General features: G+C 49.2%; 7 protein-coding genes across 7 annotated transcripts; 3 read left to right on the top strand and 4 right to left on the bottom strand.

Moving 5' to 3' along the window:
* Positions 1 to 5: 5 nt before the first annotated feature.
* N7466_000109 (arabinogalactan endo-1-4-beta-galactosidase A) lies at positions 6 to 1,171 on the bottom strand (the record flags this gene model as incomplete). The annotated part of the gene is made up of 2 exons (XM_057159507.1): positions 6 to 737; positions 842 to 1,171. 2 exons carry the CDS (start codon positions 1,169 to 1,171, stop codon positions 6 to 8), a joined length of 1,062 nt encoding a protein of 353 aa, XP_057025755.1.
* A 1,435-nt stretch (positions 1,172 to 2,606) lies between these two features.
* Positions 2,607 to 6,209, bottom strand: N7466_000108 (putative serine/threonine protein kinase; the record flags this gene model as incomplete). The annotated part of the gene is made up of 1 exon (XM_057159506.1): positions 2,607 to 6,209. The coding sequence occupies one exon, from the start codon at positions 6,207 to 6,209 to the stop codon at positions 2,607 to 2,609; it is 3,603 nt and encodes a 1,200-aa protein (XP_057025754.1).
* Positions 6,210 to 10,160: 3,951 nt separating this feature from the next.
* On the top strand, positions 10,161 to 11,753 carry N7466_000107 (alpha-l-rhamnosidase protein; the record flags this gene model as incomplete). Its single annotated transcript, XM_057159505.1, has 1 exon — positions 10,161 to 11,753. The coding sequence occupies one exon, from the start codon at positions 10,161 to 10,163 to the stop codon at positions 11,751 to 11,753; it is 1,593 nt and encodes a 530-aa protein (XP_057025753.1).
* A 2,901-nt stretch (positions 11,754 to 14,654) lies between these two features.
* Positions 14,655 to 14,945, bottom strand: N7466_000106 (uncharacterized protein; the record flags this gene model as incomplete). Its single annotated transcript, XM_057159504.1, has 1 exon — positions 14,655 to 14,945. One exon carries the CDS (start codon positions 14,943 to 14,945, stop codon positions 14,655 to 14,657), a length of 291 nt encoding a protein of 96 aa, XP_057025752.1.
* Positions 14,946 to 16,884: 1,939 nt separating this feature from the next.
* N7466_000105 (uncharacterized protein) lies at positions 16,885 to 19,785 on the top strand (the record flags this gene model as incomplete). Its single annotated transcript, XM_057159503.1, has 1 exon — positions 16,885 to 19,785. One exon carries the CDS (start codon positions 16,885 to 16,887, stop codon positions 19,783 to 19,785), a length of 2,901 nt encoding a protein of 966 aa, XP_057025751.1.
* Positions 19,786 to 20,447: 662 nt separating this feature from the next.
* On the bottom strand, positions 20,448 to 21,795 carry N7466_000104 (bifunctional chorismate synthase/riboflavin reductase [NAD(P)H] ARO2; the record flags this gene model as incomplete). The annotated part of the gene is made up of 3 exons (XM_057159502.1): positions 20,448 to 21,268; positions 21,342 to 21,703; positions 21,761 to 21,795. The coding sequence occupies 3 exons, from the start codon at positions 21,793 to 21,795 to the stop codon at positions 20,448 to 20,450; spliced, it is 1,218 nt and encodes a 405-aa protein (XP_057025750.1).
* Positions 21,796 to 22,074: 279 nt separating this feature from the next.
* Positions 22,075 to 23,519, top strand: N7466_000103 (putative lipoate--protein ligase; the record flags this gene model as incomplete). Its single annotated transcript, XM_057159501.1, has 3 exons — positions 22,075 to 23,055; positions 23,108 to 23,215; positions 23,271 to 23,519. Coding segments are annotated over 3 exons (1,338 nt in total), but the record flags the coding sequence as incomplete, so codon positions are not given.
* Positions 23,520 to 23,611: the final 92 nt, after the last annotated feature.

The following is a 23,611-nucleotide window of genomic DNA, read 5'->3' as shown; positions in this document are numbered from 1 at the left end:
TTGATCTACAGCGCTCCAAGCGCAGTAAAGCTAGCGTAAATCTCATCATTAGAAGTGCTAACCAACAAATTGTTGGCACAGCTACTTCCCAAATCCGCATTGTTAATCCAAGCCGGCTCCCAGTAGTAAATACCCAAGCCACCCGTCACAGCCTCAACAACAGTAGCCAACTCCGTCAAGAAGGTCTCCTGTCCCGCAACCGAGAACGGAATCGAGGTCAAACCGCTCGGGAAAGCGTATTCAGGGTCGGGGCAAGAAACAGGCCAGTTGGTCTCCACAATAACAATGTCCTTGCCGTAGGCCGCGTACATGTCCTTCATACTAGTCTCCAGCGCGGTGAGGGTGGCTGAGGAGCTGTAGAAGGGGTAGTACGAGATACCCATGTAGTCGAAGTCGGTGGACACGAGATCGGTGGTGGAGGCGAGCACCTCGTTGTAGAAGTACTCTTGCTCGGCCCAGTCCCAGCCGTTGTCGAGGTGGATCATGATCTTGGGGGTCGTGGCGAGGTTGGAGTCCTTGACACCCCAGGCACCGGAGTGGAGGAGACTGGCGATGTTGTCGTAGTTGGGGGTTTCGCCGAGGGGCCAGAGGAGACCGGCGCGGATTTCGTTGCCGATCGAGATGATGTCGACTGTTAGGTCGTTCTCGGCGAACGTGTTGCACACTAGCAGGGTGTAGTTGTATAGTTGCCATGTCAGGGTGTCGATGTCCGTGGTGGACCAGCCAGTGGGGACTGTCTGTTTTTGGGGGAGAATGATGTTAGAAAGATGTCTTTGTTTTTTTTTGGTTCTTTCTGTCTCTATCTGGAGTTGCCGTATATAGGCTTGCTCTGTCTACTTACCTGCTCACTGGGGGATGCCCATGTATCACTCAGATGGAGATCAAGGTATGTTCCCATACCGGCCGCCTGGACTCTGGTTGCCAGCTCAATGTTGTAGGCAAGATCATAGGTGCCATCAGTGGGGTCGACCCAGATACGCTGACGAATAGAGTTGATGCCCACACCGGCAGCAATCACCTCCAGCTTCTCTGTGGTTCCAGCCGCATTTTTGTAAGTATAACCGGCCTCCTCTTCGACGAGCAAGGAGGAGATATCCGCGCCGCGGAGAGAGAGCTTAGCGAACACGGCCGGAACAAGGAGCTGAGTAGCGAGAAGGGCCAAAGAAAGCATGATGGGCAATTACTACACTCCAGGGTGTGTCTTGTCTGATCTGTCTTTGGAAAGTGGGCTGAGCCTAAGTCAAGACACAAAAAAAAAGCATTCACTCCACGAGATTCGGTCTCCTTTCTATACTCTGTGTTCTCTCTCCTCCCTGCCTCGGTGCCTCCCTTAACCCGGATTCAAACGCAAGCCAAGGCGGCCGAAATTTCCCCATCGCGCTCGGTTTCATATCGGCTTTCCGCAGCTGTCGAGATAAATTGTCCGGAAAACATCCGGCTTGGGACTAGTTTGCGCGGTGAAACGTCCGTCTGATGGTGCGGCGGGCGGGGTGGATTCAGGCTGAAGACTCGAAAGAGAGGCCTTATTACTTTATTTGGGAGTCGGGAGTCGGGACTGGTGGCTTGCCCCGTTTTTCAATCTACATGAGTAACATGACGGATGTGGTGATGACGAAAAATTCTTCAGAAAAGGTACTTGGGCGCTTCGGAGAGTAAAGGTCAGCTGGACTTGGCTTTGCAACGGTGGGCTGAAGGTCCATGCTTGTTTTCTTGTTTTCCCCTTGGAGGTTTTTGCCGATCCCGGTTCGGAGGTTGGCCAAGCAGCACTCAAGCTTCAACTTTGTTCTCCACTGCACTTTGGCTAAATTATTGCATGGCATTTATTGGTGGAATTCGTTGTATAGCTTTGATCGGCTCTATAAGCGAGGTTGGGAACTGACGTACACTTTAGAAACTTGGGGGTCAAACTACCGAGATATTATAGTCAACCCCGCCGGAGTTATAAAATCTGGAGTGCATTAGCCCTGTACATACGGGAGTTATTCCCGGACAGGGGTGAGATTAAATTAATATAGATGTGTGCATGTGTATGGGGTACAAGTAGATGTTTCTTACGTTATACGCAAAGTTCCCTTTCAAAAGTTCCGTTAATCATTTTCATCAATTGTCATTGCAACAGGTGTCCCCACACCTCTCAGCTTCATATATCATGCAGGCATCCTTAGCTGGAAAATCGAAAGAGATCGCAGAGCACCCCCAACGTTCAACATTACATACAAGTATCAGTATCCAAAAAAGAGAGACCCGAGCGCTTTCATACAAAAGAGCAAGCGGATCATCAGAAAGAAATAAAGAAGAAAAAAATATGGAGATAACGTGGTGACGTCGCGCCAGTCACTTGACTGGCACCGACGTCCCGGACAGCAAGAAGCAAGAGACGTCGCATCATGACGGGTGGGAATATGCCACCGATGCGAAATGTGTATATGTACAAGTCATGTAGAAAATGTATGTCAACAAGCTCTAGGATGCCACATAGGTCCAAAATGACTCGAGAAAGCAACCGATTGATGTACATCGACTTCGCCAAATTGAACAAGTGTCGAAGCGAAAGGTGGGGGGGATGAGTTATTTCTTTTGGGAGATTCTGCCCAACATAAGGAGTATTAGACACTGGCTTTCTTGCCAGTAGGAATTGGGGCTTTGGTAGATGGCTTCTTCTTTCCAATCACAAGGATTTCTTCTTCCGACTCTTCGTCCTCGTCTTCATCGTCACAGTAGTATCTAGACTCATCCTCCTCAGATGGGCGAGGAGAGCCTTGAGCGTGTGCTTTGATTGTCTCTCCTGTTCGAAGAATAGAGGGCACTGTCGTTGAGTCACTAGAATCTTTATCTTTGGATTGCAGGTAAGAGCCATCGCCAGAAAGAGACGAAGCACCGGAAACAACAGACGGGATACTAGGATGAGAAGCACTCTGAGACATGCCACTCGTAAAATCGTCGGCAGAAGAGGAGGAAATGGTAGCAGCGGATGGAGTGGAGGCAGAGAGGCGTTGACGAGGAGGATCAGCGGGACATCGAGTATCCCGGGGAGGAGCCAAATTCGGCAAGTGGAGAGAGTCGGTAGAAACCATTGCACTCTCAATGTGAGTAGAAAGTGCATTATCTGCGCTGGGCTCGATATCGCTCCTTCGGCGGCGTAAAAGCGCCTCCTTGGTGAGGTGGAATGAGTCCGCAGAGGAGTTGGCGGTAAGCTGATGAGAGCGATTACGCCGGTGCCCAGATGCCATAGCCGGGACGCGGGAAGGTGCAGGGCTTGCGGCGTGCCATAAGCCTGTTGTTCGTAGATGGCCCACAGCAGAAGCAGTGCTCACGGCAAGGCTGGGCTCGGACCGACGATCTCCATCCAAAGAAATTGCATCTCCAGAGGGGGATGTTCGACGACTCCGGCTGCCGTAGGAGCCACGCGAGTCACGTCGATGTGCACCAGTGAACAAGCTACCAAAGCCAGTTGTCCCCAAAGCTTCTATAATCGAGGGAGTTCCGGTCCGCGGTCGGTTTGTCGGCGTAGCGTCGAAGTTGGACTGCTTGACCGTCTTTGTTGACTCCGCAGTAGACATTGAGGACTTGGCGCGCCGAGGAGGGCCAGGTCGAGGTGTCACACTCGACAGAGCAGAAATCTTATTAATATCGGGGAGGAATGATGCATTATCAAAGTAGTTACCCCAAGAAGATTCTTCCACGGGACTTGCTGTGACGCTCTGGGCCAATGGGTGTTCTCCTTGAATGAACTTGGATGATCGGATGTCCTCATCCCCTTTTAAACTTGACCGGCGACTACCAGACGGAGTTTTGGCAAATGTCATCATGCTCGAGGCCGCCGAAGACAACGTATCCGAAGAATTATTACCCGATCGCTTGCGAGCCTCCTTATCCTTGGAGGATCGGCCGCCAAACCACTTTGCGACGTTGGATCGAACACGCTGAATGAATGGCACTTTGCTGACAGCGCTGGTGACTTCCTCACTAGAGACCTCAATTTTCTTCCCCTTACTTTGATAGCCTGGGTCGCTCTCTTCAACCCATGCGCGTGGATTGGGAAGACCGTGTAGAGTCCAAGGGTGGTGTTTGATCTCTTTCAAAGTAATGCGCTTGAAAGGATCTTTGGTCAACAGGCGGCGAAGCAAGTCGTACAGTTCATCGTCGATGTCTTCGTAGACAAGTTCATCACTATTACGACAGAATTTCTGACCGACGTCTAATGTTTCATCCATGACAGGAACGAGGCGCTTGCGTGGAATGAATACATCCTTCTTCACAATCGTCTGAAACATGCTATACTCGTCATCAGAGACAAAGGGAAGACGGCCAAAGACCATCCCGTATAAGGTGACTCCCAGAGACCAGACATCGATGGCCCCCGTGATCTTGGGTACCGACCCAATTTCTTCCAAAAAGTCATCGCCAGTGTAGCATAGCTCCGGGGCGTAGAATGCAGGGGTGCCGACGGTTTTGGACAGCTCACGGGCATCATCCAGCTCAGTTGCGTCGGTCTCGCCTTCGCCCAGTTGCTCCTCTTCCTCATCGTGCAATGGCCGTCCCAGGTATGAAACGCCAAAGTCGGAAATTTTAACGCGATAGCTGCTGGTGACTAATAGATTGGCAGGCTTAATATCACGGTGAATGATACCCTGAAAATGGAGATATTCCAGTCCAAGAACCGAGTCTCGGAAAGCGTTGCGAGTCTCGGGAATAGTCAAGCAAGGGACATAAGACAAGTCATCCGCATCGGCGGACCATTCAGGCTCAGATGGAGCATAGCCGAGGCTACTGGATGCTGTGCTGAAGCGTCTTTCAAAGGGAAAATCTGCGTAAGCACCGTACATGGTACCTTCGACCGCGGACAAGGCTGAGTCGTGGGCAGAGGATTGACTGGGAGATGAATCTGTGACTGCAACCGATCGAGTGGATGGCCGCCTGATTGGCAGCCCGAGGCCTTCTTCGTCTTCTTCTTCATCCGAGGTGTCTGCTCCATGCTCCAGACTCCAGGCAGGAATGGGTCCTTGTTGTGCATCTGCGGCCTGCGCTTCAACCCTTTCCCTAGCCCTTTGTCGTTGACGGCGCAGATGTTGCGCCGTTCGAATAAATTGCTGGCTCTCTTCTACGAATGCCGGTGTATCAGGTATGCCGGCAATCTCTCGCTCCAGACGTAGCTTGTCGACATGAACAATCTCTCGCAAGCCCTTTTTCCGCCAGACAATCTCTCCATTCTCAACATACTCCAACACAATGTAAACTTTTTGCCTGTTGGGATCGTCGATCACCTCGAGTAAGCTGACAACATTGGGATGGCGGGCCTTCTTCAAGATCGCGACCTCCTTCTTCACCTTGTCTTCGGGATTGCCCAGCTTCCCAAGTCGACGTCGTTTTGAGTATCGCTGAACGATTTTGATGGCAACCTGTTGTTTGGTGGTGATATGACGACCGAGTTTCACTTTGCCATGCTCTCCTCGTCCCAATTCCTCCAAAATCTCATACTGGTTGATAAGTTTGTTCCCGGTGACCAGATCTCGATCCACTTCAGCGGTGTGGGTTTCCTTCGGTGGTTGCAGATGGGATGGGTGAAGTAAAGGACCGGTAATCACACTTCCATCATCGGATCCCAAAGATGCAGTGTGTCGGTGACTTCTCATCGAGAAGAGACCTGGACTCGACATGGGGGTGTTTCCGGCCGTACGAGCTGCGCGATGGAAGCGGGGCGCCGGCTCTGTCTGTGACGGGTAGGAGCTGCGTGATCCGAGATGCGGGAGCTGGTAGGTTGGATGGATCTGGGACTGGAGGGAGGCATAGGACTGGTCGGGGTATACTGGGTACTCGGGGGTGTTTTCGGAGTGTCGAGATGCCCTACGAGGACTGCGACCAACCCCACCTTGTTCCGACCGAACATCGACCACGATATCCTCGTTAAGAGCCTGTAAAGAACTTGTTGACGAACGGGTGGATGGTGCTCGGCCGGATGCATAGACGTGAGGGAAAGCTTGTCGGAGGGTTGCTTGTGCTTCGGAGATCTCCACGGCCGCAGTTTTGGGAGCCTGCTTGGTGCTAGTTTGTGCTGCCTGTCGAGGCTCTGGTTTGTCATTTAATAGAGACAGCGCATGTAATGATTCTTCGGACCGGTGCATCGGTGGCTTGGGGTCCGCGCCATGGCCATTTCGAGTCGCCTGTTCCGACTCCTCAAGACCAAGGACCGAGGACCCGCGTTCCGTCATTTTTTCTTCTTATTCTTCCGTTGGGATTATACGTGTGCGAAGAAGCGGAATAAATTTAGACGTGGGGGCAAACGGTGCCAATGTTCCAGTTGAGCATCCTTCTCACAATGGTGTGCCTTTTTTTTTTTTAATTGAACCAGGAATTCCCTTCACGAGCTGATAAGCTCAAATGACACACACGACAGGATCATTACTCTGCGACTCAAGGCAGATTGGGGCGAAAGACCGTGTACCGGACAGCGGGATGCCAAAGGGGGAGGGGAAGATCGTAGGCCTGCTACTGCACGAGGGAATTCGTGCCGATCCCACACACGTGGAAGGCAACACGGATATGGACAAAATCTTGACAACCAGATGTTTTGGGAAAATTAAGGAGCGCAGTTGATCGAGGTATAAATAGGCGGTGTCGGGAATGGATTTCAAAGGGCCACGATGTCGGAGAGGGGGGTAATAGGTGGGAGATGCGGGAGATTAATGGGTGAACAATTCGAGAAGGAGAGTCCAAATGAACGGCAAGATAAGGAAAAAAGGAGAGGAAGTAGAAAAAGAGGTCCTCGAAGAAGATGATGGGAGTTGGAGAGCTCGAGGGGAGAAAGGAAAGGGAGGTTGGGTTTGGAAGTGGGTAATAGGGCAGAGCGAAGATCGGATGCCAAGGGAAAGAGAGAATCAAATACCAATGACGATGCACTCGCCCCACGAGAGTTGGGAAAAAAGGGAAGAAAAAAAAGGGAAAAAAATAATTAAAAAAAAGAGTCAAAGGTAAAGTAAACTGGATACCAAAATAGTTTCAAAGTTAAAGATTCAAATATGATAAATTTACAAGAAAAAAAGAAAAAGAGACCTTAACTTCAGTGGGGCCTTGTCATGTCCCTAAATTAGTTAAATACTATCTGGTATAGAATACTAGTGGCCACTGCTTACAGCTTCGGCCGACACTCCGGCCTGTGGCGATCTTAATATGGAATCTTTTTATACCTATATCGTACTATCATTTTATCTTCTTTTTTTTTTATCTTTTTATCTTTTTTATCCGTACTCATACGGGATATACGTTAATGTACGTTAGATTACGTCGAGGACTCGAACTTGATACTGGGTGGAACGCGAATCAGATCGTATTCCCGTTTTCCTTAGCTTAGATACCAATGGGTCTTTACCAAACTGAACTTGATATAAAATCTTCTCACTTTCCTCGTATTCCCTTTTCATATAGCTTGAAGGGAAAGCGGATAAGACTGGCTGAAATCATGCCCTTTCAACCATGGTGGAATTAGTTGCTCTTGTAATGTTCTCTCTCTTTTCTTTTTCAAAATGTTCATTAGTATCTACACCGCCAAGTCTCATGTGGAGGATCACCATGTACTTTGTCAGGACGTTCTGGGGTTTTTTTTCTTTCTCAATGTTTCTTTCCTCTCTTCTCTCGTGGGCTTATTCCTCTTCTGGCTGTTTTGATCTTCTCCAAATGGGCATTGTATGACTCTCTCATCTTCCCGTTTCGTCTACAAGCAGCCAACGAAAAGGAAAAAAAAAAAAAAAAAAAAAAAAGTCCGACCTCAGCGTTTAACCCCGGTCCCCATCTACGGGTACCCGTAATCCTTGGGTGAACGAGCCTGCCATTCTCATTCCCCAATCCCCTCCCCAATATCACTCTTTCTCTTCCCGCCAATCGCACCACTTCCCCCACGGCATAACAACGGCTCAACTCGGTAAGAGTCATGAAACTAACTTCTGACAACCCGAGCACCTGGAGTTAAAAGAAAAAAGTTCCCCTTCGCCTGTCGGGTCCGTGGATAAGTGGATACAATTCCAATGGATGCCGCTGCCTTTTGATGGGCTGGAACAAAACTACGCCCAACATTCCGGGAGATTGTGGCGAGTCAGGGGGGGGAAGTAGGTTGTAGGCTGTAGGTACAGGTAAGGAGCAGGGATTGGCTCTAGGTACACTTGCCCCTCTGCATATCTCTTGCGACCGCACTAACGCTGGATGTGGTTCGTGGGGATACCTAAAGAGATACTTTGGAACCTTGTAACTTTTTTTGCTGGTATATTTTATCCAGTGCTATATCCAGCTATATAATTGAGGGTTGCAGATGAGGGATATAGTCATATAGAACATATAAGCTGCAGCAAATATACTCATGTTCAAATTGCAAAGTTCCCCTGCAAGAGTCCTCTTTTGTCTTGTTTTAAGTCGTCAAACGCCCGAGCGCTGGTCCGTGCGGGATTGAATCCGTCGATTACATCATACAAGGGTCTGGGCCCCGCTATAGGTTATCTAATCCAGTTTTCTCTTCACTTGACTGTATTACTCACGAGTCACGGATCATACAGTATACCTCTGTGACTCTGTGGCGTGCAAATCTTTGGTTTTTGATGGAAAAAGTGAGTTCAAAAAAATAAGGGAAAAGAAAGACCCCAAATTACCCGGGTTTTATGGAATTTACACATCGGAGAATGTTCGAATTTGTACAGTATTCTCGATTACATGTGCAGAGAGGCACAGCGCCGACTCCGCCGAGTACAGCACACTTTATGGGTCGCAGGTCGTCGCAGGGACCAAACAAGTCCTATTCAAAGCCCGAGCCCAATACACAAGACAAAATAAAAATAATCGAAAAACTGAAAAACTGAAAAACAGTGCCCGATACCCGACAAAACCTCCAAAAAGGCACTAGTCATAAAGTCCAACCACTGGCAGAAGCCAGACTAAAGGCTAAAACTTCCCATTCTCCGAGATACGGAAAAGCTCCAGGGAAAAGGGAAGGGAACTGTGCCCACTACCTAGTATGTAGTGGATTTCTTGTCCCGATTCTTGGCTTCCCTCTTCCGCATTAGTGTGCAGCCCTTGCCGCTTTTTGCCCTCTTTTTGCCCTCTTTTTGCCCTCTTTTTGCCCTCTTTTTTGCTCACTGAGTAAAACTGAGCACGCCCCTGAGCGCCGACCAGTGAGCATTACATAAGGCCCCTGATCTGCTCACTGAGCATGACTGAATTAGGGTGAGTGGCTTAAGTAAGCTATAATAATAAAATAAAGCCTAGTACTAGACTACTAGTACATAATACTAGTTAATAGTCTTAGAACACATTGGGCAAGTCCATCACCCACATCGAAAAGTGCCTCATTCAAATGTTTACGGCATTGAAAAAATTGAGAACTGGTACTTGTCAAAAACTTCACGGTTTCTTTTAAGATATTCCTTGAGTGCTTGATCTTTCTTACCAAAAATGTATCTCGATTCTCAAGTGCTGGATCCCTCTGGAAACTGTCTGAAGGACTGCAGAAAGTCAGGACCAAGGTAAGAGTGACTCAGCTGGCTGGACACAACATCTGACATCATAGAATCGAATGGGCTTCCGTTCAAATGTGCATAGAATAGATTAGGATTCCTTCAGGCACGGAAAAATGGGATTAATATATGAAGCACTCAAGTGCTCGAGATGGGCTGTGTCGCTTACGTATCATTTCCAGCATCATCTACTATATAGCAGAATTCAATCGAGAATGAGGGGTAGTCGGCATCATGTGTTGGCTTTTCTGGCCTAGGAGACTTAGCAGGTGAAAGCGAGATGGTGCTCGTCAAATTGACTAATGTTGACTAATGCAGAACTCGCCGTCCAGGTCCTGAGCTAGAGGAAGGTATAATTCACTATGCAGTTTAGCTATTTCCGCTTTACAGTGCTGAAACAAACAATCTCAATCAAATTTCACTTTATATACAACGTTGAGCGTCGTTGACCCATGGGCCATAGCAAAAGGCTCGGTCCATCAAATTCCGAGATAGAAGACTAAACGTCTTTTTTATCAACAGGTCTTGGAATATTCCCAGCAATGACGTGCCATTAGATTGCCAACTGGTGCCCTAGATTTACGACAGGTTAGGTCCAAATCCCGGGGCAGCCCTCACCACTCAACCCCGCTCTTGTTCCTGCAGATCAACGGAAAGTGCCGGTATATGGAAGGTACTTCTTGGATAACCGACAGCCGATTCCTGCTACAATATCGCTTGTCATTGGTTAGGTCGGCTGAGCTCCTGAAGTCTGGCTGGGCAAGTCAATCTACGACCGGATCGCCGATTTTCGACGCATTCACATCAAATGGAACAACACATTCATATTCCCCGAAGTTCATGTACCATGGAATGCGATATCTTTCAGTGAACCTTACTCAGTCACCAACAATCTCTTCCGCCGTGGGTCATTCGATTCGTCAGGCAGTAGAGAAAGTTGGCGAGATGAGCTCAAGCAATGAGCTATTCAACAGTATACATACCATCATCGATCGATCGATTCAATCGAACCTTCATAGCACTCTGACGGACTGTCCTCATCGTGAAAAGCTCGGCTGGCTCGAACAGGATCATCTCATGATATCGCCGGTTATGTGGAGCTATGATGTGCAGGCGATGCTTCAGGTTCCGGTCCAGGATATGGTGGATTCTCAGCAGAATGCTTCCTCATTTGGCGATGTCCCTTCTCATCCAGGATTCATACCTGACATCGCTCCTGAGTTCACGGTCTTTTCATACCCGTACAGAGACGACCCGAACTGGGGAGGGGCCATCATTCTCCTGCCGTTACAGCACTACAAAGAATATGGCGATGCCAGAATATTATCAACATATTACCCCGCGATGAAAAGCTATCTGTCCTACTTTAACTCGTTGACCACAAATTACACTCTCGATTATGGACTGCGTGACTGGGAATCGCTTGATGATTGCACAGGGAAGCTAATTCCTTCCACTTTCGGATATCAGCAAGCAGTGAAAGGGATGGCGCAAGTTGCGCATTATCTTTCCTTCCCGGACGATAAAAAATTGTATGATGATTTGGCAATTCAAATCTCCACGGCCTTGCATACTGCGTCCTTCAACTCTTCAGCCGGGGTCTACGACTGTGGGTCTCAGGGCGCATTAGCCCTTGCCCTTGAGATGGGTGCGCCGCCGACCGAAGAGATTTTTGCTCAAATTCTCGAGAATTTGATTGACTCAATCATAAACGACACATACCATTGGAGTGTCGGAGAGATCGCATTGCCGTCGTTGTTCCGGGTTCTCCATGAAAACGGGTATGATGAGCTCTTGTATAGTTTGATGAGCCAAACTACTTCGCCATCATATGGCTATCAGGTTCTCAATGGCGCCACGTCATTGTGGGAAGCATGGGATGGAACGAGCTCATCCGGCTCGAGTCTTAACCACCTTATGTTTGGCTATGGTGACGTCTGGCTAGGCCAGCTCTCGGGCTTGCAACAGGTTAATTTTAGTGTTGCATGGGAGTCAATCAACTACTATCCACTATTGGTAGGAAACCTGACTTCGGCCTCCGCGAGCCACCTGACTCCTCGAGGAACGGCAAGTGCTGCATGGACGCTCGAAAATGATGTGTTTCATTACAACATCACTGTTCCTATTGATGCCAAAGGATATGTGTTCTTGCCTGTCAAAGACACAGAGGGAATACTTGGCATAGGCTCCAGCCCTTTCAATGGATCATCTGCACCCGTTGTCGTTGGAAGCGGAACTCATTATTTTACCGTGGCTTGAACTTCAAATAGGTTCTTCGAGCTTTTGGTGCTACATGTTCTTACTTCTTTCTGTTGGTTTCATCCTTGTGAATCTGAATGCTTTTCATTTTTACTCTGCTCAGGAGTCAGGACACTATATGGATACCAACGGGTGTCAACCCGGAATTTTAAAAGTTTGTAATTTAAGCGCAAGAATTTCGTACATGAAGGTAGTGATTGCAGCGAGTCTTGTTGAGCGCTGATGGATGGGTCATGCTGATTCATGCAAGTGTACCCTGAGCGAGAGCGGCCAAAAAGCTCAATTAAGTAATCAGTGAATGGCTAGCCAATCATGCTCAGTAAGTACTCAGTGAGCGCTCGTTTGGTGGTCAGTCACGTGATTGTACTGAGCAATCTGAGCCCGGACTGAGATCTACCCAGTGAGCCTGCTGCCTGACACTGAGCGCCCTCATAAAAGCGGCGGCAGCCAACATAGGGAAGCCCCACTCGGGACAGGAAATAGCCTATGTATAGTTACTAGATACTAGCCTTTTCTTTTTCTTCTCGCCTGCCAGATTTGCCATCACGTCCCCCTTGGCGTTTGACTTGGCTCACAGCCTAAACTATTCTCAGTTTAGCTTCCAAGTTCCCTTCCCCCAACCCCGCATTGAAACCTTCGGGCGGGTTACCGACACCGGACTTTTCTATACAAAGAATAACATACCAGTAGTACTTGCAAAATCCTTGATAATTTAGGGTAATTTACCCACGATGCAAGGACCAGGTAGAATTGTGCATCGGGTGCTCCGTGGGAAATACGGATTAAAATCCTCCGCAACTCCGCCACTTCAAGTGTCCAGGATCATCGGGCTTTGGAGTCTGGACAGGACGCTAAACCATTCACGATTCATAACACTAACCCTGTAGCATCTACCCTAGATGTCCCATGTACCTACTACTCTCCAGCGGGGAAAAAAAGAAAAAGAAAACCAAAAATAATGCCATTGCTAAGTCGCGATTTCCATCTTCAGAATAGCCCAACAACTCCCTACTCTTGAGTACACACAATCCTGATCTGCGTCCATCTCTCGCCACACTTTCTCCTTTGGGCTCCCTCGGGTCCTACCCTCTGCACGCCTCATGTGTAACAATCAAAACATACAAATTAAAAAAGAGAAGACTTTGTGGGTTGGGAAAAGAGAGGGGAAAACTAAAAGCAAAGAGATGATCAATGATGCACATGCATGCAGCATGTGGAATCGCTTGGTCGTAGCGGATCGACCGCCGGGATCTGCAACTTACATGCCCACTCCTCGTTGGTCCGTCATCTACGTGACACAAGCGGCGCGCGCCCTCGCCTTGACCCAGTTCACTGGCGCGTGCAACATCCCATCCTATGTACTACCTCCCTTATTACTCTGTGCTAACGTCCCTTTAAAGCCCGATTTCTAATCAGACAGCCGTACGCCGTGCCTTGCGGCAGGACCTATCGCTTAGAGGGGTAAAAAGAGACAAAGGCCAGAAGATGCCGCCGAAAACTCGAACCAAATGTACATACTGCTGATTCCATCACTGATCATCCTGAGATAGATGATGTACATGATGTACTCATGTACTTGGCAAGAAAGTATCTGGATATTATATCCAGATATCAGGCATACTGTATGTACCCTGGGTTTTGCGCCACGCACATGCTGCCGGTGTACATTTCTAGTCTTAGCTGCCGTGTTATTTTGTTTTTGATATCCGGGCTCCTCCCTTATTGGTTTCAGGTTATACTGAAGAGGAAGACTCGGGATTTTTGATCCGGAGATCGGTATCGGATTACGGTTGTGGAGTGGTGTACATGGCCAAGGGCGCTTTTATTTTTGTGCTATGCTAGCGTTTCATCTGTTTTTGTGCTCGTCCGAGGTTCTAAGAATACACGTTGAGAAGCTCATGCCTTATGAGGAACGGATTGCTCACCGTGTAAGGCTAGTTGAGGAATTACATATCTGGGTTTTTGGGGAAGTGTTGGGGTTAGAGCGGTGTTATAGTCAACTAGTGGAAGCTGGTGGCAAGGAAAATTAGGGTTTGAACATTCCCCGTCGCTTGTTATAGCCGTGCATTGATTATCCCTTTGGTGGCAATATGTTCAATGTTTGTGTAGCCAAATGCTGATCGATACAGAATTGGTCATTTTTGAGTGCATCATGCTTCTGAAGCAGACATTTTCAAATTATAAAACAATAAAATCTTCTTTCCCGTAAGTGAGCCATATTCGTATAAGGCAAGGTTTATTCGAAGTGCGCGTATAGCACTAGTACGTATGCCAGCCCTAGAGGTCTTTGCTACTAGTAGCTGCGGTCTGAACAAATAGCAGAACAAAACAGAACAGAGAACAGATTCCACTGTCTGACATAAGTCCTCAGTCAAAGCAAGAATACAAAGCACAGACTGGAAATAGGGCTTAGACTAGAAGAATAATTAAGGCAAATCTCATCTGGTTGGTGGAGGCGATGAATAAACTTCAAAGGTCAAGGAGTCAAGCCAAGCCGTGGCAAGTCATACAATCAGACAACAAAAAATACCCACACTAAATTGCTAAATTGGAGGAACGGCCCGAGCACCTGCAGCAATGTCAGTCCGAACCAAAAACTAAAACCCCCTAAAAGAAAACACTCGAGACTGTTTCGTGAAGATGCATCTAATCCTTGTCCATTGCCCCTATATCAGAGATTCGGCACGCCTTTCAAAGACGCAGCGGGTGGCTGTGTTAACCCTGGCGCAAGAAGCTCAGGCTTTTTTTTTTTCTCAGCTCCGGAAAAGCTGACATGACCTAGCGGCATAAAGTTCTCCGTGAACTCCTTGGAGGCTCTGATTAGTCTTTCTTGAGGCGAAGAAAAAGCAAACATGCGAGAAAAAAGATGTCGGTGCATGAACATGTAAGGCCCCTGACAGGCTACTCCACGCACAGAGCCTTGTCAGCATGGGTGTAGTTGGCTTGGCCACCCGGTGCCAGCCGTCCAGCACCAGGATCAATTCGGCTAGTAGACCGAGGATTTGCGATTTGCCATGCATAACCGGCTAGATAACCCTTGCCTGCGATGGACAGGTACATTGACCGAAGCCGCGACGTGCATGGGGCCAAAACTGTATCAATGGCACTATCCAAAGCGATTGGCCTGGTCAAAGCGAATTGATTGTTGGACATTTCCTCAAGTTCCCATTGGAACTGAGCCGGAGCCTGCATGCCGAAATCGGCCTTGTGTCGTGTGCATTAGCTTTTTATTTTCTTTTTCTCTGATACAGAGTATCTTTCTTGTTCGATGTCGGTTTTTGTTGTTTTTCGTTGTCTTCTTTTCTTTGCGTTTGTTTCTTCATTAGTTCTGGGCCTTCTAGCTAGATGTTGCTTCTTCGGATGTCTTCCTGATTCCCAGCTTGTCAAAAGCTCACTGTCAGCAAGTAATGCGCTTTATTCAAAGTGTGGGCATTTGATCTGTCAATTTCGGTTGAGACGGAGAGGGGAATCAATCATCTAAGCGCCGGTATCATTGGGATCTGATCTGTGGATTTCTGCGAACTGGCTACACAGATTCAACACGAGCCTGGCTTTTGGGATCCTTTGGTATCTTTGATTTTGGCCTTATCCCCATCAACCTTTTCGAGGCTAGACCTTTCCCGTGGCGGGGGTTGGCGTGCCAACCCACTGCTCCCGCGGGGTTGATCCATGGTTGGATGTCAGCCATTGGCCCACCAAGTTACCTTGAGAGGAATGCGGTATAGTCGATGACTTGAAGAGTTCCAAAAAGAGGGGATGATGATGCTGTGCAAAAGTAGGCAACAGTAATAAAGGCGGAGTAGAGGACAAAAAAAGACAAGAACTTGGCACCTGGGCAGTGTTGAGAGCAATTGTTGGGTAAAAATGGAAATTCCAACTTCTTTCCCGCTTTTCCGCTGTAAAGTCTACGAGCAGAACAATCTAATCACATGGGAAGTGTTGGGTCTTTTTTTGGTGAATATTGAAGAATCAATTGGCCATGAGATTTCTATACATTATCTTCAATGCTCAAGGGAAGAAATTTCCGAAGGAATAGGAGTTGATGAGTTGTCTGGCATTCCATATTTTCTAGATTGTTTTGATAACTCCACATTTGAGACTAAAACAAAGCTTTGATCATAGTTCGATCTTCTAATCCTTTTTTCTTCACACGGCACAGAGCTTGAGTACGAGTACGAATAATCTGAGGTGGAATCCAATTGCCCTTGTTGTTGAAGGCTCACATGTGCACGTGTAAACCCGTAGACTCGTCGTCATGGGAGACCGTTTAATATTCAATGTTGGCATTTTCCTTCAACATCTGAGCACCTACTAGGCAGGCTACTAGTCCACCAAGAACCAAGTATATTCCTTCTCAAATGCCCCCATTATATATTAAAGATTATATTAAAATACGACATAATCAAGCCGTTGAGAGAAGGAAGCAAGGCAAATTCCATATCGGCAATTTCCCACCCCGCTTGGCGACATTGATGAGGCTAGACGCCTAGCAAGAACCGGGAAATTTTATAGTGTCCTGCAGGCCATCTGATAGTCCCTAGATCCACTGTATGATTTTCTGCTGATCAGATTCGCTGAAGACAACATTGGTGGCGGTGGTTGAGGGCAGTGTGCGTAGTCCACGCAATCATGGCCCCAAACATCATTCAGTCACTTTCGTTGCCCGCGCAACCGTGTTGATCGCATGCCGATCTAACCTCTCGGCAATCTATTTGGCTCCTGTATTTCTTTGTAGTGGGCCTCTCAATTGTAAAGGAAAAATCATGCAAATGAAGCTAGATTTATTCTGATTGGTGTTCCCTCTGAGAATAACGAAAAAGAGACAAAAAATCCAGACTTTCTCGGCCCCGATCGGCCGTGTTTACTGTTAGCTGTAGAACCCGGCAGATCGCATCTAAACATCACCGCCGTTACGTACTTATTTCTTTCTCTCTTTACACTTGCTACGCAGCCGTTGAAATTACACGACGTTGAAATTAGTGTCTCGGAGCTTTCTATCGTGCTTGACATGTCTACCGCGTTGCAATAAACATTGCTTCTAGCCCTGTCAACCGCGTGGCGCCATGCTTAACGCTTCTGGAATGCATCCCTTCCCTTGATCCTTGTGTCTCAGATTGCAAATCGCTGCACCATGGGGCTCCGCTCCCACTCAAAGTCTCGTCGACTCGGCTTTTCGTCTTGCACCTTCGCCTTTCTCGCCTCGTCAGCCGCTGCCATTCCATACACACCCTCATCCATATTCCTCGCACCGCAATACAATGATTCACTGGCCTACCTCCTCCGGCCGAGTAGTTCGAGCGCGGGCGGAGCGCAGCTCCTCTCCCTCAATATCTCTTCCAGTATTGATATCAGCAACACATCATTTACCCAGCTCCTCGAGAAAACACCGTTTCAAAGTACCGACCAGACAGCTACCTTTCTTCCCGTTATCGATGACCGAGGCGTGATCACAGTCTACACAGGGAGCTGCCATAACTCATCTGATCAGCAAGAAGTATGGCAATTTCACTCCGACAAAAATAGCACCACGGGCAATGGAACATGGGCTCAGGTATCGGTCGAGTCCGGTGGGGAAGAGACAAAACCAAATTACCTGGCCGCGGGGTTTACTTTTACAGCGACAAACAGCAGTGATAGTTCCATGTATAGCTTCGGTGGAATGTGTCCCTTTGCAAATAGCACGGACCAAACTTGGACATCCGATGCCGACTACTCACAATCGATGGTTGCCCTAGCTCCGAACTCAAAAAAGACGACATACGATGCGACAACAATTGGAACCCGAGCGCCTCCTATTGCAGAGGCCGGAATGGCTATTGTATCTCTTCCTGCCGCATACTCGAAAACGGAGACGCAGCAGGACTTCTTGTTGATTGGTGGGCATACCCGACAGGCCTTTCTCAACATGTCCCAGCTGGCCATATTCTCTTTGCCGCAGGAAAGCTGGAGCTTTGTCACCGTTTCCTCGCAGAAACAAGCAAGGACGGAGTTAGCTATTCGAGATGAGCCTCTGGTAACACCTCGATCGGGCCATGCTGCTGTTCTTTCAGAGGATGGTACGAAAGTATTTGTCATTGGAGGTTGGGTTGGTGACATTTCGACGCCGGCCGACCCTCAAGTTGCGGTCTTGGAAGTTGGTGCAAGCTATGGTGGGTCTGGAGACTGGACATGGTCCGTTCCGTCCTCTTCGACTGGCGATGCTGGAATTACTGAGGGGACTGGGATATACGGCCACTCGGTGGCAATGCTCCCAGGAGGCGTCTTGATGATCGCCGGCGGGTATACCATTCCAAAACAATCCACAAAGCGGTCATCTACGGAAGACAACTCCAAGGTCTATCTCTACAATTCGACATCTGGTGGCTGGGTCACCACGTACACCAATCCCTCCGCTCAAACTACCACCTCTACGTCTTCATCACACAAGCACGGACTCTCATCATCCCAAAAGATTGGACTTGGAGTTGGATTGGGACTTGGAATCCCGCTCGCAATCTTCGCCATTGTCATTGCATGGAGATACTACCAGAAACGCAGGGTCCTGAATCACCGTGACTCGCAGCTCCGTGAACTTGCCCTAGGGGCTGAGCGCCCTCATTTTTGGGGACGTGGTGACCCACTAGCAGCCAGTAGCATCCGCAGTTCTCAGATGAGTGAGAAGAAGGATCCATCTTATCCCTGGTCGGGAAACCACAGTACAAACTCACGGCCTATCTGGAAAGGCAACGATCAAAACGAAAGATATGATTTGCTTGTGGAGGTACCCAGTCCGGATAAGAATATTCGCCCAGATTCTCGCCCAATCAACACATCCGCACTCACCGGAGCTAAGCCTTACAGAATGTCCATGTACTCTGATTGGCGTCGGAGTGATGCTACGGGCGAGATCCACCCCATCGATGAGCGCGAGGAGGACGAAGAGATCCTCCGAGAACGCCTCATGTCAACAATCCCTAAAGAAGAGCAACAAAGGCCCCAGACTCACGATTCCGACGACCCATTCTCAGATACTCCTTTCGCCACTCCCCGAAGCACCATCTTCGGTGTGGGACTTGGTCCTTTCTATACTCACAGGAAGGACATGGGTGCTACTGATGTTGACGGCAATGTGTCCCCAACGAAGAGTGATCGAACATCTACCAACCTCTCCGACTCTTCAGCTTTCTCCTTCTCTTCCACCAAGTCTACAAAGCCAATTAGCCAAGTCCCGCAAGCGCGGGTCATTTACGTCGACAGGGACAGGCCTCTTAGCTGGGCCAGCAGTGGCGGCCACTCCATCGAAGGCGTAGCGGCATCGACACACAGCAGAGAGACAGCCCACAGCGACGTGGACGGCATGACCGCTCCATCAGAGAAGTCATACTCAGCCGACTCCTACTCGACTGCGCGCACCACCATCGCCGAACGCCAAGCTGAAAATACATCCCTCCTCTTCGACGCCGATCAGAGCATTTCCACCGACCCCTCCTCCGCACCCTCACCCTCCAAACTCCCTCCTTACTCGAAGCCCAGGCCATCAGAATGGATGATGCAGACTGTTCGCCGCGCTCTAACAATTACCCGGCGGAGCCCTACAAACCAACTCAAATCCGAGACCGAAACTGCCCCGCTGGCCTCTGGCGTTGACCGTCGCAGTACAGTGCTCGGCCCCGGCCCACACCTGTCCAATGGCAGTGCTATCACGCCCCGTCGTGCAGTCTCGGCTTCGGCAGAGCTGTTCCGGCGTAAACAGGGTGCTAAGGACTGGAATGCTCAGAAGCGTATGTCGGAGAATTATACTCTGGCTCGCTCGACACGCGACGATCTGTTCATCGGTGCACCGGGCTACCTCGGTGACGATGATACTATGGAAGAGGAGGAGGAGGAAGAAGAAGATTGGGATGTCGAGGGTGCGGCTGAAGGTCGCAGTGTACAGGTTACGTACACTGTTCCTCGGGAAAAGCTGCGTGTTGTCAATGCCTCTGCGGCTGATAATATCTCCGAGCGCAGTGTCACTCGCACTCTTAGTGGTCGTCGCTATGTAAGCGGATAAGATTCTCTTTGATCTCGGAATTGTTTTTTTTTTTTGCTTTGTTCTTTCTCTTCTTCTTCCACTTCACTCATGTACTTATGACGGGCTTTTTTTATGGGGAAAGATTGTACACAAGACGCGGCTTATGTTTCCATGATTATGCACGATCGTTTTTCGGAGCGGGATTCTGATTGTCTTATTTTTCTATTTTTCATTCGTTTGATATCCATAGGGTGCTGGTTTTTGCCCTCTTATCGATTTGGTGCCCATTGATGAGTTGTTTGGGCTTTGAGCGTGTGGACTTGATGTGGTGTGAAGATTGGCACTCAGCTAGATACGTTACTTACTCTACAAAATTGAAGAAGGTCCATTCAAACTTAATGTTTGGATGTTACATAAATGTTCCAGATGTCCATCAATGATAATACTGAAGGTAGGCATGTGGATCATAAACATTATCGATTGGAATCGTAGCTCATGCATCCCATTCAACAACATTGAATTTTTGTATCTGAAACTAGATAGCGAGGATATATAACAGGCCGAAGAAGATTTCCATGCAGAGAACCCAAGACCAAGACAGAAACGAACTTACAAAATGAAACAAAACAAATGATATCTATAGAAAATTTTCATGGCCCCGTGATACTCTTCCTTCTTTTTACTTTTTAAACCACACTAAATTACGCACCATTAGGGGCAGTAGCCGGCTTGGTGGGAATAGTGGCAGGCAGTGGCGGGAGCAGGTTCTTCGCGCTCTCACGGGCGTACTGAGCCATGAGGGCATCCATAATAACGAGCGAGGACATAGCCTCAACAATAGGAACAGCGCGAGGCACAACGCAAGGATCGTGACGGCCCTTAGCCTCAAGGATACCCTCCTCGAAAGCGTAGGTAGCAGTGTTCTGGGCCTGGCCAATAGTAGCGGCGGGTTTGAAAGCGACACGGAAGTAAATGTTGGCGCCGTTAGAGATACCACCCTGCACACCACCAGAGTTGTTGGTCTTGGTGGTGAGACGCTGGGTACCGTCCTCGGAGAGGGTCACCATGAAGGGATCGTTGTGAATGGAACCGGGAACCTCACAGCCGCCGAAGCCGGAGCCGATCTCGAAGCCCTTGGTGGCGGGGATGCTGAGCATGGCGTGCGCGAGCTTGGCCTCGAGCTTGTCGAAGCAGGGCTCACCCAGGCCGACGGGAACGTTGCGGATCACACATGTCACGGTTCCACCAATGCTGTCGTGGTTATCACGGAACTTCTCAATGACCTTGGTCATGCGGGCGCCGGCCTCGGTGTTCGGGCAGCGGATGGGGGCGAACTTGTCGACGGTTTCGCGGTCAATGGTCTCCAGCAGCTTCAGGTATTCGGGATCGGTGGAAGCGGTGGGGTGTTCGGCGGTTGGGGGGAAGAGGTGCTCGTTGCCGACGGAGGAGACGAAGGAGACAATTTCGACGTTGTGCGACAGACGGAGGTACTTCTCAGCAATGGCGCCGGCGGCGACACGACCTGGAGAAAAGAAGATGTTAGTTTAAAGGGGTTCTATAGCCTCTTGGTATTGCCTGTTGTTAGGTTTGCTCACCAATGGTCTCGCGGGCACTGCTGCGGCCACCACCACTGCTGGCCTTGACTCCGTATTTCTCGAGGTAGGTGAAGTCGGCATGGCTAGGGCGGGGGTACATGTCCATGGTGCTGCCACCGTAGTCCTTGGGACGCTGATCCTCGTTGCGGACGATCATGCCAATTGGGGTACCCAAAGTCACTCCAAACTCGGTACCTGACTGGATCTCGACGCGGTCCTTCTCGTCACGCGGGGTAGTCAGGGCGCTCTGTCCGGGACGACGGCGGGTCATCTGGGGCTGGATGTCGGCCTCGGTGAGTTGCATGCCTGGAGGGCAACCGTCGACGATGCAGCCGACGGAACGGCAGTGCGACTCGCCATAGCTGAAAGATTGTGTAAGAAATGGCGGTTTGTGGTTGTGGAATTGCCTCCCAACTTACGTTGTGACACGGAAATGATCACCCCACGTAGACATGATGATCGGTTTTTTTCTGGCGCGAGGTTGCGGGGAATTCGAAAAAGGAAGGAGAATTCAAAATATATTTAATGATCAGTTGTTGAGAAGAAGAGCTAGTTCCCAACCAGAAGAGAAAAGCAGATTAATTGGAGAAATGAAGAGTCATAGAAAATCCAAAAATCGAAACACAAGAAATTCGACTCATACAGGCCTGCCTATCTGGGACTAGCGTACCCGACTATCGGCCAGAGAGATGCGCCGCAACGATAATCAAATTACAATCAATCACTTAAAGAACTTCCCTTGCTCCAAATGCTTCGGGGATGCCTTTTATCGACAAGGTGCAGTAGCACAAGGCAATGGGTCCGCCACAATTCCTCCTTCCCCGTTAATCGATTCGCCGAGCTAGCCCGTCGTCCGACTTCCCGGCACCAGATCTACCAGTCATTATCGACCGACCCTTACGTCAATTTATCGATTGAGCATTTCCTCCTGGAAAAGGCGCCAGATGACTCGAGCATCCTCTTCCTCTATATCAACAAGCCGTGCGTGGTAATTGGCCGCAACCAGAACCCATGGCTCGAGACCGGTCTCCACGCGTTATACAACGATCGCCGAGCGACTTCCCCCGAAAACGATGCTGCGGTCTTTGTTCGAAGGCGATCTGGCGGAGGCGCCGTCTTCCACGATGAGGGAAATCTCAACTACAGCGTCATCTCTCCTCGGACATCTTTTACGCGTGACAAGCATGCCGAGATGGTGGTCCGCGCGCTGCACCGTGTCGGGGCTGTCAACACGAGCGTCAATGATCGACATGATATTGTTATCACACCCCCGGACGACCTGGCGCAGCGTGCCAGTGATGAACCGCCATTTAGGAAGGTCTCCGGGTCTGCGTTCAAGCTGACCCGGCATCGAGCACTCCACCACGGTACCTGCTTGCTAGATTCGCCGAACATTCATGATCTGGGCAAGTTCTTGCGGTCACCAGCGCGTGGGTATATTAAGGCCAAGGGGGTGGATAGCGTTCGGTCGCCTGTGGGAAATGTCTCGAGTGTGCTGGCAGACTCGTTCTTCTCCATGCAAGCCGTAATGGACAACATCGTGGAGGAGTTTGCAAGGCTGTACAATGTTCAGCCGGATGCCGTCCGTCGAGCGCGCCGAGCCCTTGCAATGGAGCCGGAAATATTCGCCGGTGACGATTGGGTTTCAGGAACGGTGGGAGACGTACACGGTGATCAGGAACCAGATATTGGAAAGGGGATTGCAGAGTTAAGAGTGAGTATTCTGACTATGGTGCTTATGAACGCGGCTGATTTTTTGACAATAGTCTCTTGAATGGAAATATACACAAACGCCAGGATTCACCTTTTCGACGCACCCCATTGAGGAAGATCCCCGTGAACGTCCACCATTGCCTTCATCGCTACCGCTTTCTGTGAGTTGTCTTCGAGTTTCGGGTTTTAAAGGTTAGTTGCTGACGTTGCACTCAGACTCGTGTTTTCATTCGCGTGAAATACGGCGCAATCATTGAAAGCAACATTTCTGTCTCTTCAGATGCTTCCGTTGCTTCTGATCAAGCTACAGGTGTGCATACCATTCTAAATGGACAACGCTTGCATGAGCTGTCTGTCGAGCGCTGGGCGGAAATATTACGTCAGGGTCTTGGACCGATTGATGGGGAGAACGATGTCTCGCAAGAGCTGGCAAGTTACCTTGGAGGCTTGCTAGGAGGGCGCTGATGCCATACCTGTGGTATCCTGTAAGATAAATAACCTCTGTAATGTATAAACAAAAGGTGACGATATATAGTGATCGGCCAATCAACCTTGTA

Source organism: Penicillium verhagenii (assembly GCF_028828195.1).
Source record: "Penicillium verhagenii strain IBT 33310 chromosome Unknown utg000002l_segment0_segment0, whole genome shotgun sequence".
In the NCBI taxonomy this organism is placed as follows: domain Eukaryota; kingdom Fungi; phylum Ascomycota; class Eurotiomycetes; order Eurotiales; family Aspergillaceae; genus Penicillium; species Penicillium verhagenii.
This window is presented reverse-complemented; position numbering and strand designations above follow the sequence as displayed.